Source organism: Lampetra planeri, chromosome 41 (assembly GCF_965212315.1).
Source record: "Lampetra planeri chromosome 41, kcLamPlan1.2.h2, whole genome shotgun sequence".
Taxonomy (NCBI): Eukaryota; Metazoa; Chordata; class Hyperoartia; order Petromyzontiformes; family Petromyzontidae; genus Lampetra; species Lampetra planeri.
The window spans coordinates 6,425,278-6,444,230 of record NC_136147.1 but is presented as its reverse complement, the minus strand read 5'-3'; the positions used below and the strand labels follow the sequence as shown (position 1 = coordinate 6,444,230).

Below are 18,953 nucleotides of genomic sequence, written 5' to 3'. Positions count from 1 at the left end.
TCAGGATTGAACTCACGACCTCCTGTATAGCAGGCGAGCAAGTTAACATCTTGCCACCGTGGCGCCCATGCCTTTGGCATAGCCGCACGTTTACACACACACACAAGCGTTATCCAATAATAATCCGAAGTAATCAGGGCTCCCCTTTACTGCGTCAATGCGATGCCTGCGGCTGCTTTCCGCCAGAGGTCGCAACCGGGTACCCGATACCCGTACCCTACCCGATACCCGGCTACCTGTACCCGGCCGGGTACGGGTACGGGTAGCCGTTTGCGACCCTGGTGCGGCCGGGTACGGGTACGGGTAGGCCGTGAGTCACTGGTGAGTAACCGTTTGTTACTCATTTCGTGTAGGGTACGGGTAGGGAACGGGTACCCGTACCCTGGTGCGGCCGGATACGGGTATGGGTAAGGAATCAAAACCCGTTTGCGACCTCTGCTTTCCGCTCACCAACGCGTTTATGCGTTGGTGAGCGCGTCTTAGTCTGCGATCTTCAATGTAGGAGTAGCAGATCCTCACTCTCCTGAAGCCCTGTCGTCGTGGGTAGCGAACCTCGCCATTGACAACTACAGTAGCTCCTGAACCATATTGGTGCTGCCATCATGCGCACGAATAGATTAAGATGCTTCTGCTGGTGGTGGATAAACATCGTGTGTGGGTTGCTTCGAAGTAGGAGGCCTCATGTGCACTTTTAAATCTACGTCGAAAACTAATTTCTTTAGAGCTGCTTTTTGTCTTCAGTTTGTCCTTCCCCCGCACCTGCGATTAGCACCGTTGACTACGTATGGAGCGAAAGGAGTTCAACACATGTACAAGTGGCTGTGGCCATCCGGAACAGGGGGCCAAAGGATCCCATCTGGACACCTGGATCTCATTTTTCATGACCTCTTGCCAGACACTTTGTCACTACACGTTGTGATAATTGGTTTTTTACCCTTTTATCTGGCAACAAAACTGACACTTTTTTTTACAAGGAGTCATGTTTGCATAGACCACAATATCTGCAGTCATAATGCAAACAAAAAACATAACTCTTTGAGTTGTGCGCCTTTTGGCGTCATCTGGTCCAACACCATGTGAGACTAGGCTCTAAGGAAAGCTGTCTCGGGTGTGGACCAATCAACTTCAAGGACAGTGCATACATTATCAGAGTTATGTTTTTTGTTTGCATTATGACTGCAGGTATTGTGGTCTATGCAAACATGACTCCTTGTAAAAAAAGGTGTCAGTTTTGTTGCCAGATAAAAGGGTAACAAAACAATTATCATATTTTTTACTGGCAAATGAGGTTCCAATGGTGTAAACTACACGCTGTGTGAAAGTACACACCTAGCTCTGCACAAGCAGATTGCTGATGTCGCCATCTAAGTAGGGAACAGTAGCTGTTGTTGTTGTCATTGTAGTTCTATTTATAAACAGTAAACACTGGCTGAAAACGGCACAGGGCTCATCCATCCAAGTCCTATCCAGGATCAAGCCTGCTTAGATTCTGCACATATGACAAGGTTGCGTTTGTTCAGTGTGGTTTGGTGATAGGCGGTTGCATGTTTAGTTCTTTCCACATTTACGTTATCACCGTAGTTGTAGCTATACTTAAGTATGTATATATGTTCAACTTATTTCGCATTGTACGTAGCCAACCATGCTGATCGGAGGTGCAGGGGAAGGACAACAAACGAAACACAAAAATCAGTTCTAAAGAAATCAGTTTTCAATCTATATTTAAACGTGCACAGTTCCAGTGGCTTCCTAATATCGGAAGGAAGAGCATTCCAGACGGCCACAGAAGCGCACCTGAAAGCTCAGCGCGATGCGGTGACCGCCTTGTATGTGTACGTTATGAGTGTGGGGACAGGAGGAGTCCTTTAAGTTCGCGATTCAATTCCTGTCACCTTTGCCTTTGATGCGCACAGGCAAATCTTCCCACGCGACGGCACCCTGAGCCGTGGCATCGACGGCGCTCACGAGAACCCGCCGCCTCCTCAGCATGAGCCGGCAGTGCATGCCACGGCGTGGCACAGCGACCCCGAGCCTACAGGGCACGCCACGGCGTGGCACAGCGACCCTGAGCGACTGGCACCGGCAGGTCCGGCTATGGCATGGTACAGCGACCCCGAGACGGCAGGTCCGGCCACGGCATGGCACAGCGACCCTGAGCCTGCAGGGCACGCCACGGCACGGCACAGCGACCCCGAGCGACTGGCACCGGCAGGTCCAGATATGGCGTGGTACAGCGACCCCGAGACGGCAGGGCCGGCCACGGCATGGCACAGCAACCCCGAACCAGCAGGGCACGCCACGGCACGGCACAGCAACCCCAAGCGACTGGCACCGGCAGGTCCAGATATGGCGTGGTACAGCGACCCCGAGACGGCAGGGCCGGCGACAGCACGGCACAGCGACCCCGAGCCGGCGGGTTCGACCACGGTGTGGCACAGCAACCCTGAGCCGACACGGTACGCCACGGCGTGGCACAGCGATACCGAGTCAGCAGGGCACAATGACCCCACGCGACCGGTGTCAGCAGCAGGGCTCGCCACAATGTGGCACGGCGACCTCGAGCGGAAAGGGCCCGCCACGGCACGGCACGGCGACCTGGAGCCGACAGGAAAGACCAGGGCGCGGCATGGTGACCCCAAGCGACCGGTGTCAATAGCAGGGCTCGCCACAATGTGGCACGGCGACCTCGAGCGGAAAGGGCACGCCACGGCACGGCACGGTGACCCCGAGCGACCGGCGTCAGCAGTGGTGGACTTCGCGGCCGGGCACGGCGACCCCGAGCCACTGGCACAGGCGGCCGTCCCGCCCCCCGTCACCCGTGTGTACGTGTCGCCCTGCAACGAGGTGACGGACCTGGGCCGCGTGCGCGAGCGCAAGGCCCGCGCCATCACCAATTCCGACCCTGCGCGCGTCGCGCGTTGCAATGCCAGCTATGTGCAGAAGGGCATCGTGTGCAGCCTAGGACCGCCGGAGGGGATCGTGGGAGCGTGCGCCCTGGCGAGCGCTTTGCCTGTCCCGCCAGCGCCGGCGGAGGGGAGCGGCGAGACGAGCGAGACGGTGCGCGCCTCCGCCAGCGCCGCTGCCAGCACCATCGCGGCGGCGCCCCCGCTCTCCATATCGCTGCCTCCGATGGAGGTCCGCAGGGAAAGGACCGTCCGTAAAGCGACGCAGAGCAGCCGCCTGTACTCTGCTCACGCCGGCGAGTGGCCAGATGGAGCGTTTGTGGAGGATGCCTCCACAGAGCAATGGGCTGGACGAGATGGAAATGGAGAGACTGTAGGAGGTTACGGCGGCGGCGGTGGTGGTACCGGCGGTGGTGGTAATGGTGGCGGTACTGGCAGTGGTGGTAATGGTGGCGGTGTCGGCAGCAATGGAGTTGGAGGTGGCGACGTCCCCGTGGTGTTGACCTCGGCCGCCGACATCAACCTGATCGCGATGTCGCTCGCTTGCGAAGAGCTGTGCGAGGAAGAGGTGGGGCCGGCGGAATCGGCGGCGGTAACGACAACGGCGGTGGTGGCGGCGGCGGTGGCAGCGGCGGCCTCACAGCTGGATCAGCCGGGGGAGGTCAACGAGGTGGACGCACGTGACGCGTGGTGTCGGGACAACGCGCCCGCATGGGCCGCATCGAACGACGTGGGCGCTGAGCGAAAGGAGGAGGAGCAGGTGGAGGTGGCGGTGCTGGTGGCAGTGCAAGTGGAGGAGGAGGAAGGGGGTGCGACCGACAGGATGCAGGGTCTCTCCCGATATGGTGGTGCCGTGCCTATGTTGGGGCCTGTGGAGGACTGCGCATCGGAAGGACTCACCACGACGTACAGAGAGCGGGCGAAGCAAGCGAGTAAGTGCTCTCTTTCTCTCCTTGGCCATCCTTGTAGTTAGTGTTTAAGGTGGGAGTAGAGTGTGTGTGATGTGGGGAGTGGTGGCCTAGCAGTTAGCGCGCTCTGCTATAAACCCGGTGACCCAAGTTTGATTCTCGCTCACGGCCAACACCAGTGACGATTCTGGGCCTGCCAAAAGTAGACATAAATTAGTACCTGGTGCGGTGTGTAAACATCAGCACTTGGGAGACAAGAGCAACTGGGCGAGGTTAAAACTACACCACCCCACGTGGTCCATCCCGGACTTCATTGGTGCTCGCTAACAGCACTTGCTCCAAAAGCATGTTAAGACTATACAAGGGATCTTTGTCTTGTTACATCATGACTCAGAGAGCTGAACTATTACAAAGCAAGTGAAAAATAAACATGGCTTTTGAATGTAGATGCATGCAAATGCAAGGAGAGGGTAAGCAATTTGGACGTTTGTCATAGACCTTGCCAGAAAGTGTTGCAAGTGTAATTGGTGGGACATGTGTGCAGGATGGAGGATAGGTGACCGAAACAGTAGTACCTGCATGTCAGCGACCAATGGTTATGAGACTGTAACAGCAGATCTGGGGAGATCAGATGTTCACTGTGCAACTACTGCGGAGTCTTGTAGAAGAAAGGAAGGGATGGCAGAATGTGATGGCATCTCAAGGCATTGGCCGTAATGACCTCTTGACCTTGTTGGTTTTACACCACGTGTTGAACAGTTGGTGCACCTGCATTGTGTTGTGTAGGATGACGTGCGCGCTGCGTGTGGTTCTCACATGCGGTGCCTGAAGAAAAACCGACAATGTTGACGATGCAGCCCATTTGTCATTGCGTTTGATAGATTGCGTGAGTGGTTAGCGCATTGATGCATCCTCTTTGTTTTACCGTAACCAGGGATTCATCTCTCATTGTATATTTTTGGGGTTGCTTGGAGACTAAGTACACGCGTGACGAGTTGCCATTGTCCATAGTGAGTGATACACTGGATGCGATGTATCGGGTGCGTAACATATTTTCTAGGTGGCAAATCCGGACAGACCCGGTTGAAATGAGATCCTGATTATAACAATGCAATGTGCTGAGATCCATGGAATCGTGTGGGTGTCAGGTGCAGCGTGCTGCCAGATGACCCATGATGTCCTTCCTCTGTGATTTGTACAGCAAAACTGTTTAAATTATAGTGTTCAGCTGTAGCAAGACAACAGCAGTCAAACTGTGGAGAGGCTGGCCCTGCCATGCAAATGTTGAAATTCCACCACTGGTTCAGGGTGCTTTGGCCAGAGGCACGTCTAAATTTACAAGTTAAACTAATTATTTGGTGATGCTGCTGCTGCTATGTTGGCAGTGGTGCACAAGCATTAATAACACACACAAAATCAACACAATTGTCAGTAATACTGCCTTAAAAGGAAATATATATAATAGGCGACATTTCTGAAAATTCCTCTATGTATTATGAAGAAGGGCCACTGCCTGAAATGTTGGCATTGACACACACGTGTTGTTGACGGATGGGAGCACAGAAGTACAGTTCAACAATGTGTATTTCTACACTGTCCTCTGATGCCCACCACATATCCCCGCAGCACTACGACTTCCTGTTTGGGCATGGTGGTCACCCATTCAAGCACTATCCAGGCTTAAACTCTGCTTAGCTTCCTAATTCTGTCAGGATCAGGAAAACTGTGGTTATTGGTTGTAGGTATATATCTTGATTTGAAGCTATCCTGACTTCAGTAATCCATACTCTTTGGTTCTTTCGGTAAAGTCACATAGGTATAACATAAAATAAAAATAAATCGCGACGTTTTGGGCGCAACACAAGCGTCCGTCATCAGGTGGGAAAGCGTGGTGTGCTGCTAAGGCAGACAGTCTGCCTCCTGATGACGGACGCTTGTGTTGCACCCGAAACGTCGTGATTTATTTTTTATTTTACACCTACGTGACTTTACCGAAAGAACCAAAGAGTATGCAGATATATATATATAAAGTACACACCCTATTGTAACATCCAGCTGAGTGGTGCTCTGCTCAAGAGCGATTGACTCAAAAAGCAAAAGATTGCGAGTTCAGTCCCCAGTTAGGGTTCATTATTTCCAGAGTCGATGAGATGAGTGCCACTTTGTATGAAATGTCACAGTGGTCCTCCTCTGGATAGACAGACCATGGCATTGTCATGTGAAATTTACACCACTGGCACAGGGCAAACAGAGGAGACGAGTGCATCATTTGAGCAGGGATACACGTTAACATGGCTAGTGTAATCATAGTGATGTACACCCTTTTGTCAATCTACTGCTGGATGAAGGCCTCTTTGTGCCATGTCACTTGTGGGGGTGTTGTATCTATGGGATCTTTTTGCCTGTATTTGATTTTCTCATCATTGTGGTTGTAGATTGATCATACTTCACCACACTGATCAGTGTGGGTTGGTGAAGAGTGGGGGGGGGGGGGAGCCAGGATCGGTTTGGATATCACCTGCTACTGATGTTAGTCATGGCCCGGAATCGAACTTTGGTCGCCAGGTTCATCGTGCAATACGCGAACCACTTCCACCATTGCTCCACCACGAATATTGTAATACAAGCACATTCTATCTCCATTTGAAAAACATATAAAAGCTCTTGAATTTCCCGAGAATACACTGCAAGTGAATACAGTTGAAGTTCGATATAAGCACACCTTATATAAGCAAACATTATTACTGGTAGGAACCTGGTTACACCAGCCCACAGGGGATTATTGTGTCCGTCCGTCGTGCAGGGAGGGGCTGGGTGGGGAGGGTGGGGCTGGGTGGGGAGGGTGAGGAGGGGCTGGATGGGGAGGGTGAGGCTGGGTGGGGGGTGGGAGAGGTGGGGCTGGGTGGGGAGGGGCTGGTCACCCCGTGGTGCCCTTATAAAACTCAACGTTTAACCTACTCACGCCGGCTTGTGCCCGCCCTCAGTCGGGCATATTTGCGGAATACACCACGCCGCAGTTGACCCTGGCCATTGACCGAACAACCCAACGTTCCTACCAGCTCCCTCCGCAGGAATGTGTTTGGTGATACACGTATTGCGTTGGCAGTGATTCACAAGCACAAATAACAACAAATTCAACAGACTCGTCACTTTGCCTCTCTGTGCTGTGAAGAAGGGTCATTTGCTCGAAACGTGACCTATTATATTATTTTTCCTTTTAAGGTCACACAGTGTTATTGACGAATGTGTTGGGGTTTTTTTTTATATGAGCACAACTTTTATCCTGCTCATTGGGGGAAGGGGGGGGGGGATGGAACGGGACATTTCTGATATATCCAGCTTCTGCTGAAGCTGTAACCATTCGTTTTATTATAATATATTAGTGTTTGCATTTATACTGCACCCATAGCGTAACGAAACCTCTCAAATTGCAGTTTTTCAGCCGAGGGGACCCCTTGCCATCCTGTGACGTCGTTCGAAATTGAGTAGGCCACGCTTGCCGGTATCAAGGTCCGAATTCGCAAAATATGCCAAAATAACGACTCAAAATGACTTAATTCGATTAAGTAAGAGCGTCATCGCAAGTCCCCAAAGGGAGCCCTCCCAATCTCCACGGACCCTCACCTTGGTTACCGTGAAGGACGCCGAATTGATTGTGTTGTACCATAGGTACGCACGATCGTATATACAGACACCGCACGGACGTGATTTTGTTACGCGCTATACGGCAGTGCGAGGCCGTAGCCATGGAGTCAACATTGTGGGGGACCAAATCTTCCAGAAAAAATCATCTAAATTTGAAGACGAATTTCCTGCCATTTCCTGCCTAAAATATTACAAAAAATTCAATTGCACATAGGATGGACATTTTATTTATTTTTTACAATAATGTCTAATAGTGTATTGTATTACATTGCTCTGTTTTAACTTTTTTTACCATTTCTTGTTTCATTGTATGTAATGGCAGAGATTAGGGATTAATAAAGTACAACCATAACCACAATCATATAAAAATAAATCTATGCATTGATTTATATGAAGACAAGTCCAGATATTGTGGCCAAGATTTAGCAAATTGTTATTTTTATTTACATAGCATAGCAATTATTTTTTATAGCAATATTTTGGGGGACATTTTGAGCATATTTGAATTTTGGGGGGGGGGGATGTGTCCCCCCCCAATATATATTATAATTACAGCCTTGCGGCAGTGCGTTGTGATATGCGGCGCGACTATCGGGCCTTGCGGCGCCCCAGAGTTCCTGCCGTCTTGGGTTTCGCATTCCAGCGCCGTGGCTTTTCTCGTCTCCCAACGGAAGAGCGCAGCTGCAACGTGCCTTTTGGTGATGGTTGAGCATGCGGGGCGTGCTGAACGTGGCGATCCACAGCACGCCGGGAGCATGCGTTGTGTGAAACCAGGACAGTGGCGGCAGTGCCCTGCGGACGATGATAGCCTGAGCTGTTTATTTATTTATTGTTTTGTTGTTGTTGACAAGAGTCGAGTAAAAGGCACGAACCCTAACAAGGGTAGCAAGAGCAGTTTATGCGAATGCTGTCACAAGAGGTGACACGTTTGGTGCAACAGTCATTCGCTGACTATGGGTGATGAATGGAATGCAACAACGGCATGCTTCTTCTTGGTTCTTGGTTCTTTCGGTAGAGTCACGTAGAAGGGAAATAATAAAATAATAAAAATAAAACATAATAAAATACAATTCTCACGACGTTTCGGCCACAACGCAAGCGTTTTATTATTTCCCTTCTACGTGACTTTACCGAAAGAACCAAGAAGATGAATCCCTGCAGTCACGAAAATCGAAATTTAACGGCATGCTTCTCTCTCTCTCTCACCTGAAGACGATCGCTTGCTGTTGCGATCGAAACGTCGTGATCTATTATTTATTTTCCTATCTACGTGACTTTTCCCGAAAGAACCAAAGAGTATGAATTATTGCAGTCACGAAAGCTTCAAATCAAGAAGGTAGTGGGTTACAGATTTCTGCGACCCGAAGTCCAAGCTCATTGCTCCCGGGTTCTGGGATGGGGAAAAGGTTGGGTTCGCTGCGTCTACGGGCGTCTGAGCTCATTGATGTTGCAGCAAATTCGGCATATCCTCTCCCCATGAGCGTCTCCTTCTTACAGTGGCTCGTAGCCGCGCCAGTGGCCAGCCGCGCTTGCAGAAGCCCCGTTGATAATAATAATCATCAGCACAAAGTTATAGATGCATAATTGGGCCCGTAGACTTATGGATCAAAACATGTTTTGTTTTAATTCGGGAAATGGACCTAAGTCTATTCATTTTATACTCCCTGTATTGTTCCAATTCAGCACATGTGTGTGCTGAATAGTACTTTATACTTTTACCAAATACCTTATATAAGTATTCTGCAAATCTGTTGATGGCAAATTAGATTTGTTTCCGTGTTTTTTTCAAGAATCTATCAATTCTCTGTCTCCCTCTGTCTCCTTGTCTATCTCACTGTCTCCCTTTGACTGTTTTTCCCTCTCTCTGTCTCTACCTCCACCTCCCTGTTCTCTTGTTTCTCAATGGAATTGTACGTGTGTCTGTCTCCGTGTCTCTTCTCTATGTCTTTCTGTGTCTCTCTGGTGGGGAGCGGTAGTGTAGCGACGAGCGCGCTGCACTTCGAACATGGCCACATGAGTTTGATTCCTGCTCATGGCCACTACCAGTGACGATTATCTAAACCAGTTCTGGGCCTCCCCTAGGTCGACTCAGCCTCAAATGAGTACCTGGTGCGGTGTGTGAATATCGCCACTCGAAAGACAAATACGGCCGGGCGTGGTGCTGGCTACACACCCCATCATGTGACGTACCGGCCTTCATAGGTGCTCGCTAACAGCACTTGCTCCTACAGTCTGTTAAGGATTCATATTCTTAGGTTTTTTCGGTAAAGTCACGTAGGTAAGGCTATACGGGGAATCTTTGTCTTTGTGTCTCTCTGTCTCTTTCTCTCTGTCTGTCTCTAACTCTGTGTTAAACTCTGTCTCCCTGTCTATTTTTGTCAGTCTGTGACTCTGTCTCCCTCCGTCTGCATCTGGCTTTATCCAGGGCCACGAATGGATATGACTGTCGCCTGCATTGAGTATGGACACACTGGTTGACGTTTGGCATTTTCATTTGTAATTTTAATACACAACATATGAAGGTTGATTTGTAGACTTGTAGAGTAAATACAGTTTCCATTTCTGTGTTTGAGAATGGTCCGTTCCAACAAAATCCCGTGATTGTTATGATTTTTAGGAGTCTGTGAAAGCACCCAGACTCATGGAGCCACTTCAGGCAAAGTGAAAATTATTTAAACATCCGTGTAGCTTGAGCGCCCTCTAGTGGCACTAGCCTCTTTGTAAACAGCAGTTGAAACCAAGTCCACAGCAGTCAGATGCAGTCGTTTACAATACTGGGCTATATCCTCATCTTGATGAATGTTCACTTTCGGCAGAAACTTGGGTTATAACCTGAGGAAGGCTGCATCACCAACAATGGGGCAAATTGCCAAGGAGCTGTTTCCGCTGTGGTGTCAAGACGTGAACCTCCTTGCCCTCCTGTCCACGGATTGTGAATAACAAATGCTGCTGGTGTATCCTATAGCCTTTATTGAGTCAAACCTTACAACCTTATTTTTGGTTTTTAGTTTGTTGTCCTTCCTCGTATCTCCGATTAGCACAGTTGGCTATGTATGGTGCGAAAGAAGTTATACATACATACAGAAAAACTTAGGAATTCCAGTTTGTGTTTGCATTTTACTTCCTGGCAACGTCCTAGCATACAAGCGGCTTGTGAAACAACTAAAATCCACTCACACAATTTAGAACGTGCAGCGGTTTTATATTCACATAAAACTTGCGGGCAGTCATTCCCCAGGGCCCATGCCAACCACGCTACTGCATTGATCAAGGGGCTTACTTGGCATCGTGTACGAGTACAAGCTGAAAAAAAGTATCGTTGCGACTCATCGGTGGGGAGCCCTTAAGGCCAGAGCCTAATGACAAAACTGTATGAGCAGACTTGAAGAGGTCAACGCCTGTGAGATCTCGCAGAAAGAAGGCAGCAATGGCAATGTGTGTTTCCATCAGTGGCATTGGCCATGATAACCTCTGAGCCTTGCATAGAGTCGCATTTCTGGCAGAACCGGGTCCTGAAACAGCCTAGTCCAGGGGTCGGCAACCAAAATAACAAGAAGAGCCATTTCTTTCCAATTCGGTACAAAATTCAGTATTTCAAGAGCCGCAATGCATCTGAGTACATACTGTACATACGTACATATCGTCAAGAAGCAGCCCGTAAAGAGCCGCATGCGGCTCCAGAGCCGTAGGTTGCCGACCCCTGGCCTAGTCCATAAGGATTTGACCACACCAGTGGGGTGTATGGTAGAGGTAAATTAACCCCTGTGACGTGGATGGCGGGTTTCAAGTACGCATCCAGCAGTGGATTGACAAAAGTTCTACGCTTGGACTCATGTACCTCCTGTGCACAATGCAGTATCGATGCTGGCCGAGGCGAGGCTTTCTCGGTCCTGGGCTTGTGTTAGTCGGTCAGTCAGTTTCACCACCACCACCACTGCGCTCCACAACTCTTTGCTCCCATCGCGTCCTCCGCAGGTTAACGGGAGCGCCGTGAACCCTGTGCCGGGGAGGGCGAAGCCGTGACACGGAGCCGTCAATGCACATTCCGTGAGCGCCGCGCCAGATTTACTTACTGGGCGAGAGGCGGCTATCTGGGAGGTTATGCGAGACCTTTGGAGTGCGCGCAGCGACGTCGCTGCCAGCCAACGCCACCAGCACCGCGCCCCCTGTCCAGTGCCCGCGTTGTCCTCGTCGTGTTGACCTGGTAGCGCCCGGTGTGGCCAATAGCGAGACGTTGCCCTCACAGGTAAAGGTGCAGCCCTGCAACGGCCTCAACTAGAGGGAGCTTTAGTGATTCCCCTCTAGACTATCGAGGTTATTCTTACATGATGGCCAGCTGTCTTGGAAGATGTGGGAGTCCCCCACGCTTTACCCCACCGCACACTGTATGTAGGTGAACTTCTTTTGTACCGTATGTAGCTAACTGTGCTAATTGGAGGTGCAGGGGAAGGAGGCAGTAGGGATTGAAGAAGCATTTTGTTCAACTGCTGTGTGACCTCTGGATCGCATGCCCAGTACGGTAACCATTATACCGCGGACTGTGGGTAAAATATAATACATATATACACATGCATGGGTCTGTTTCACTATTAGAAATTCTGAAAATAACATCACTTACTTAAGTAACATCCCCTATGGCCCAATCACCCTGAATGTGCCCAGCTTCGTTAGATCTCGGAAGCTAAGCAGCTTTGAGCCTGGTTAGCACGTGAATGGGTGACCACCAAGGCTTGCCGGATGTTGTAGACACGGGAGCTGCACGGAGGTCGGGAGGTGTTAGCGCTGAATGTCAAGCCACCGAATGTGTGCGGTTTCTCAGTGCACTCCATTTTCTTCCCACACGAAGCCAAGCAATCGTTAATGGCATTGGCCAACATCTCAATGCCTGATCCTCTTGAGTCTCGGTACCTGACCCTGCTCAACTTATTGTCCCAACAAGGTGCCTTAATACAATACATGAGCAATAAGGATCAACCCTTTCTGGCAATCGGTGACCTCCAACCATCACCACCTGTAAAACCACACACACCACCAGTTTCATTCCCAGCTACCTCCACTGCCATCGTAAAACCAACACGGGGAATTGAAACAACAACGTGAGCCCCGTGTCTGTTTAAACATTCAGCCCAACATCGGGACAAGATAATTAAGTATTACCTTGAGAGGCAGACACAGGGACAGATGGGTGAGTGAACATATGCAGGTTAATGACGTAGTTCAGGAGATTGAACGAGCTCTTATCGTTCTTATCTTCTGTTCAGAATGATGAATGTGAGCAGTTGTGAAAGTGTTCGCTCATTCGTCTTGTAATGATTCAATTCCGCCGTGATTAGATGTGTAACGATGCATAGATTCATATCGATTCAGGTAAATGAAACACGCGTGCAATCACGTGTAAGAATCCTTTTTTCGATTTGTATACGGTATGTTGTATGGGCCTATAAATACATCACCCATAATGTGCCCTTTCTCAACAAATCGTGGAAGCTAAGCAGGTTTCAGTTTGGATAATGCTTATGTGGGTACTCACCGCACTCACAAACAGGTTGTTATAGGCCGTGGAGCTACGTGATGTGCAGCAGAGGTGCGCAGCGATATCCATTGTTGTACTGCACTATGCTTCCACGTCCACGCTCCCCGCCTTTTTAACCCACGCTGAATAGCGCGGTGAATTGTAACTCGCATGGCCCGTGTGGTGTTGTGCGATACAGTCATCCGGCAGTTGAATGACAAAAGGGTTGGAAACACATCCATATGCACAGAGCGAACGCAGCAATACATTTGTATTCAATGCATCGGATACATCCTTGACGTAAACCAGTGTTTCTCAGCCAGAGGCTCGCGGGCCACCTGGGGTATGTGGCAATGTCTTAGGGGGGGGGGGGTACGTGAGGTGATTTATAAATGTGCCTTAGACTTTCACATTCATTGTGCTTAATATGCTTACATTATTGATTTTTTTCGATTTAAAGCTTTCGTGACTGCAGAGATTCATCTTCTTGGTTCTTTCGGTAAAGTCACGTAGAAGGGAAATAATAAAATAATAAAAATAAAACAATAAAATAATGCTCACGACTTTTCGGCCACAACGCAAGCAGCCATCCTCAGGTGAAGACCAGGTCTGTCGTGAGAATTATTTTATTATGTTTTATTTTTATTATTTTATTATTTCCCTTCTACGTGACTTTACCGAAAGAACCAAGAAGATACCTTATTGATGTTGATTATTCATACATGTATTTCTCAGAACTATGTTGGATCAGGCAAGGGGGTACTCGGTTGAAACAACAATTCAACAGTAGCCATGAATGGTTGAGAACCACTGATTTCAACGTAAAAAGTGGCATCGCAGTGATGTCACTTGAATGTTACCATCATTGCACGCTTAGTCTTTGGTTTTTTCGGTAAAGTCACGTAGGTAAAAAATAAAATAAATACAACTAAATTTTAATTTATTTTATTTTTTACCTACGTGACTTTACCGAAAAAAACAAAGAGTATGAATCCTTGCAGTCACGAAAGCTTCAAATCTAGAATCATTGCACGCTTGTCTATAATTTTAAAGTTTATCGGCTCCGTGATGCCAGCATTTCTTGACCCACAGATCACTGCCAACTTTTCATCTTTATTTTGCAGATTACAGTGCAGCCGGTCACCTGATGCGGTCAAAAGACAGTTTTCTTGGTGAGTCATGAGTGGAATCTAAATAGCCGTGCAATGTGCAGTAGCAATGAATGAGAAATTCCACGCACCGCTTCCAACGGACTTTCGACCTACGAATATTCCAAAGACCACAGGTTTGGAACCACTGAATTCAATCGTGAAAATAAATAATGCTGACTTTGTAATTACTGGCGAAACGTCGTACTCAGATTGTAAATGTTGTGGCTTGGCTCTCCATCACACCGGTGTGCTGTACTAGTGACGAATTGGCCACGTTCTGTTTACGTGACAACCCTTACTAGTTGGCTGTGTCGGGTGGTGGCAGGTTTAACGACACATTTATATATTTCTGCGATCTAACCCAAAAAACCTCTTATGGATGATATTTCTTGCGAAAGCCTACGTGTTAAGCTGACTTTGTCTCCTCATATCCATCTATGTTCATAAAAATAAAGGTATTTCCTACACAACCCATCAGCCTCATTTCGCCACAGCCTTCAGCATTGCTTCAAGACAAGCAAACTCTGGACCAGTTTCAACACACGGTGTCCCAGGGTAAAAACCTACTACTATACGGTGTCCCATTAGCAGAGCCGGGCTTGCTTGAATGAATGCTTGTAAACTGCCCACCTAACAGACGAGCACCCTCTGTTTAACGATGGGATCCTCGTTCCAAACAACGTTATATCGTGATACGGAGCGCAACAATAATTTGCGTTGTTGTGTAGGACACAACCAAATTAGTAAGCAGACAATGCCCCCCTTCACATATCAATTTCTCTACATTAAAACATAACCCGTGAACATTCAAACTTATGTCGGACACATGCCAGGTCACACAGCATCGGCGTGCATCTGTTAGATAAGAGCTGTTTGCCGTATTGCTTGCATTCTTCTTTTAAGTGAATGCAATTACGGATACCATTACTGTAGCCTGCCTCTCACCCCACTCGAATGCCAAGCATCAATCACACAATTAAGCACTCCGGACAGGTCGTGCTGCACTCACGGTCTATCTGACACCCTCCTCCCAGCCCCCCCCCCCACCCAGAACACTCGACTCACTGGAATTAAAACAATGGTGAAAGATAATACACGCGAGCGTGCAGTCGCATTTGCTTGCACACATACCTACGGACTTATTTACATATGCACACATAGATTTGGACACTCCGAAAACACATAACACACGTGCAGTCGCACACACATGTTGTCACACAAAGATCCCCCCGTGTAGCCTGTAACAGGCTGTAGGGGAAAGTGCTGTTAGCGAGCACCTATGAAGGCCGGCACGGCACACGAAGGGGCGGGTGGCCAACACCACGGCCGTCCGCCTTTGTCTTCCCAGGTACTCACTTGAGGCTGAGTCGACCTAGGGGAGGCCCAGAACAGATTTAGATAACTGTCAGTGGTGTTATCCATGGTCGAGAATCGAACCCAGACTGTCGAGTCCATTGCGCCGTAAGCCAACTCCTGTGACAATAACAACAACCGCCATTCGCCACTAAGTGGCGGTGACGTCACCACGACGCTTGTGCCAGGCCAAGTGCACCTTGAGGCCACGTGAAGTGTCGAACGCCCGCTGGCAGGAGGTCACGGGGCAGACCCAGCAGGTGCCACGGGTCGACTGACTGAGATGACCGAGATGACTGGCTGATGCACCACCTGTGCCCCCTACTGTGCCTCACTGTGACTACCCCTTCCAACACACACACACACGTATTAAACTGACACTTCAACATACGGACATGGGCAGATCGTGGCCAACGCACGGTAGACACGCTGCCCCACCATGGTAATGTGGAATTTACCCACCACTGGCTTGGTATTTCTGAGGGTAAATAAGCGGCATTGCATATTTTGACCAGAGAGAGAGAGGAGAGATAAGAAGACGCTTTAACTTTAGGTTTTATTCGTTTGGAGGTCACTGATATTGACACGAACGCTCGCGCCTGATTGGTTGCATCTTATCTGAGCGCATGTTTTTTTTTACGCCTCCCCCCTCTCTCTACCACGGTTACTGAGGTAGCCAAATGCTCCCCACAGCACCCCCTCTCTCTCCTCCCACTCCAGTCCCCACCGCTACGCCGCTAAGTTTAGCGTTTACATCGCTCCGTGTGTGCGGGAGCGATTATATTTTTGGGAGCCGTGATGGAAGTGTATCTGGCCGTCCCAAAAGAGTCCGTGACTTAACACGTCCTTGTGTTTGCCACCTCTTGGAGCCACCTGTCTCTCTCCAAATATAGGCACACTCTTTCCATCCCCCCCCCTCCTCAACCACCCCGAGCTATTTGCATGCCCCAATGCCCGCGATGAGTGCCTGCCTATTAGAAATCCTCGGCAGGTTCCGACCTCTCCTGCCCATGACTTTGTGCGGTGGCTTTCTCGTGGTATTGCGTTGCGCGTGTTTTTTTTGCGCCAGTGAAAATGAACGCTCAGATGTCCTTCTAGATTTGAAGCTTTCGTGACTGCAAGGATTCATACTCTTAGGTTTTTTTCGGTAAAGTCACGTAGGTAAAAAATAAAATTAAAAGTTAATAAAAGTAATAATGGAAATAAAATAAAATAATAAATCACGACGTTTCGGAGGTAACACAAGTCTCCGTCATCAGGTGTGACGGTCCCACCTCAGTAATTTTAGCTGTGACGGTCCCACCTGATGACGGAGACTTGTGTTGCCTCCGAAACGTCGTGATTTATAATTTTATTTTATTTCCATTATTACTTGTATTAACTTTTAATTTTCTTTTTTACCTACGTGACTTTACCGAAAAAACCTAAGAGTATGCTTAGATGTCCTGTTCAGCCAGTAACTTCGAAGCTTCGTTTGCGAAAATTCAAAGTGTCTCGCTACTCAAGTGTCGGTAAAAAAAGGTGTAATAATAGGTGAAGTATTCAAAGAAAATAATAGGTTAAATCAGTATGCACGTTGAACTTCTTTCACACCATGCATAGCCGACAGTGCTAATCGGAGTAGGCTAAGCACATTGTTATTCTGTCAACTCGCTCCGTTCTCTTTGTCCCGTTCACTATCAGCGGAGAGCTCCGATGGTGGATCTGCTCCCCATTCCAACCTAACACCTCCAACTCGTGCACAGAACTCCCCATCTCCCATCTCACCTCACATTGACGCTGGTCACACGATTTGTTTGAACGGATATTTCTGTGTTTGTTTGCGTCTAACTCCGGCTGTGCCCTTGGTGCTGTGCTGTGTTTTTGAATGTTAACAAAAAAATATTGATTTTGTGAAGAAAAAAAGTTGAATACAGTAGTGGCCGTCGAAAGTGTTCACCCTGAAGAGGCAGTGGTGGCAATACCACGTTCCCATGGTAGGGGCCGGTCCATCTGTAGGATCACTACTGTTGACCTCACACTCACTGTTCGTACCTGATTCATTTAGCAGTTCGTGTTCGTTGCTCATTTACACGAAAGCTTCTGTGCATTTCATTTTTGACTTTTGCATTTTTACAAGCTCGTGATGTGACCCTGCCTCCTGTAAACCCTGAGGTGTTTTACGCACGTGCGCGTGTAGTATTTATGTGATGTTTTAGTAATGGATGCGTGCGCCACTGTTTTGTGAGTGGCTGATAACATCTGTATGGAAAGGTGCGTGCAAGAAAATGACGCTCCATTGGAATTGGCACAATAAACGCTGTGGTGACATCACCTCTGCTTAGCAGCGCACGGCAACTGCTTGGCACCCGTTCCGACATCTCTTCAATGACAGCCCTGGAAATTCCTCATTCTCATGATGAGGGCCAGGATGACCGTTGAAAATTAAAAATAAATCCCAATTAAATTTTACTTATTTTAATAGGGTTGTTCCCCTTTTTTCTGGCAACAAAACTGAAACCTTTTTACAAGGATTCATGTCTGCATTAACCACAATACCTGCAGTGAAATGCAAACAAAAAAACACACTCTGATAATATATGCATTGTCCTTAAAACTGATTGGACCACACCAAGGGACGGCTTTCTTTTTAGCCTTTAGCCTCGACCCAATTGGTGCTCGACCAGAGGACGCCAAAAGGCGTACAGCTCAAAGACAATGCAATATCAAAGTAATGAGGGCTGGTGTGGACCAATCAGTTTGAAATACAATACAGGTATTGTGGTTAATGCAGACATGAATCCTTGTTAAAAGGTTTCAGTTTTGTTGCCAGAAAAAAGGGGAAAAACCCTATTATTATATTTTGGTACTGGCAAAGGAGGTCCAATGAGATAAATTTTACTTGTTATAATTGCAGAGATGGAGCGATGAGATCAGTTTTGTGTGCAAGTACTGAGCGGATTATTACATCGCAGGAACTTGAGAGGTGGCATCAGTTTCGGGAGGCCTTCATCCAGCAGTGGATGATGATAATGATGTTAATTAAAAATGTGTGATTGGCATCATGAAGTAAGCATTCGTAGCTCTCCAAGGAGAGGAGTATGTCACCATGCATGAGAACGGCATGTGGAAGGAGATATCAGGGAACTATTTCTGAGGTCACTTTAAGTGAGTGCCTTTGTCCGCACGAAGGAGCGATGCACTTTACCGCAACAGAGTAGAGTTTGACGCGTGGCAGTCATGCTGATAGTTGTAATGGTCAGAATTGGAATTTAGCCAAACGAAGCGGAAACAAAAAAAAAGTAATATTTTAAAAAAACTTTTAAAAAACACGCTTTAATGAAATGTACCGTACTAGTAATGGAAGAACTCCACGACTCCAGGAAGTGGCCCCGAAGCTTGCCATAACGTATGGGACCGTGGTCAATTACAGCCAATGTCAGTTTACCGTGGACAGTTAGACCCAAGCCGAAACATAACATATAAAAAAGATTGTTTAAAT

At 48.2% G+C, this 18,953-nt stretch overlaps 1 protein-coding gene across 1 annotated transcript in view; it reads left to right on the top strand.

Annotated features, from left to right (window-relative positions):
- The first annotated feature begins 3,384 nt into the window (after positions 1–3,384).
- Positions 3,385–18,953, top strand: part of LOC144732128 (uncharacterized) — a 45,828-nt gene continuing 30,259 nt past the window's right edge. The window contains exon 1 of the mRNA XM_078613429.1: positions 3,385–3,835. Coding sequence (XP_078469555.1) covers positions 3,436–3,835 — 400 coding nt within the window. The 5' untranslated portion in view covers positions 3,385–3,435. The remainder of the gene's footprint in view (positions 3,836–18,953) is intronic.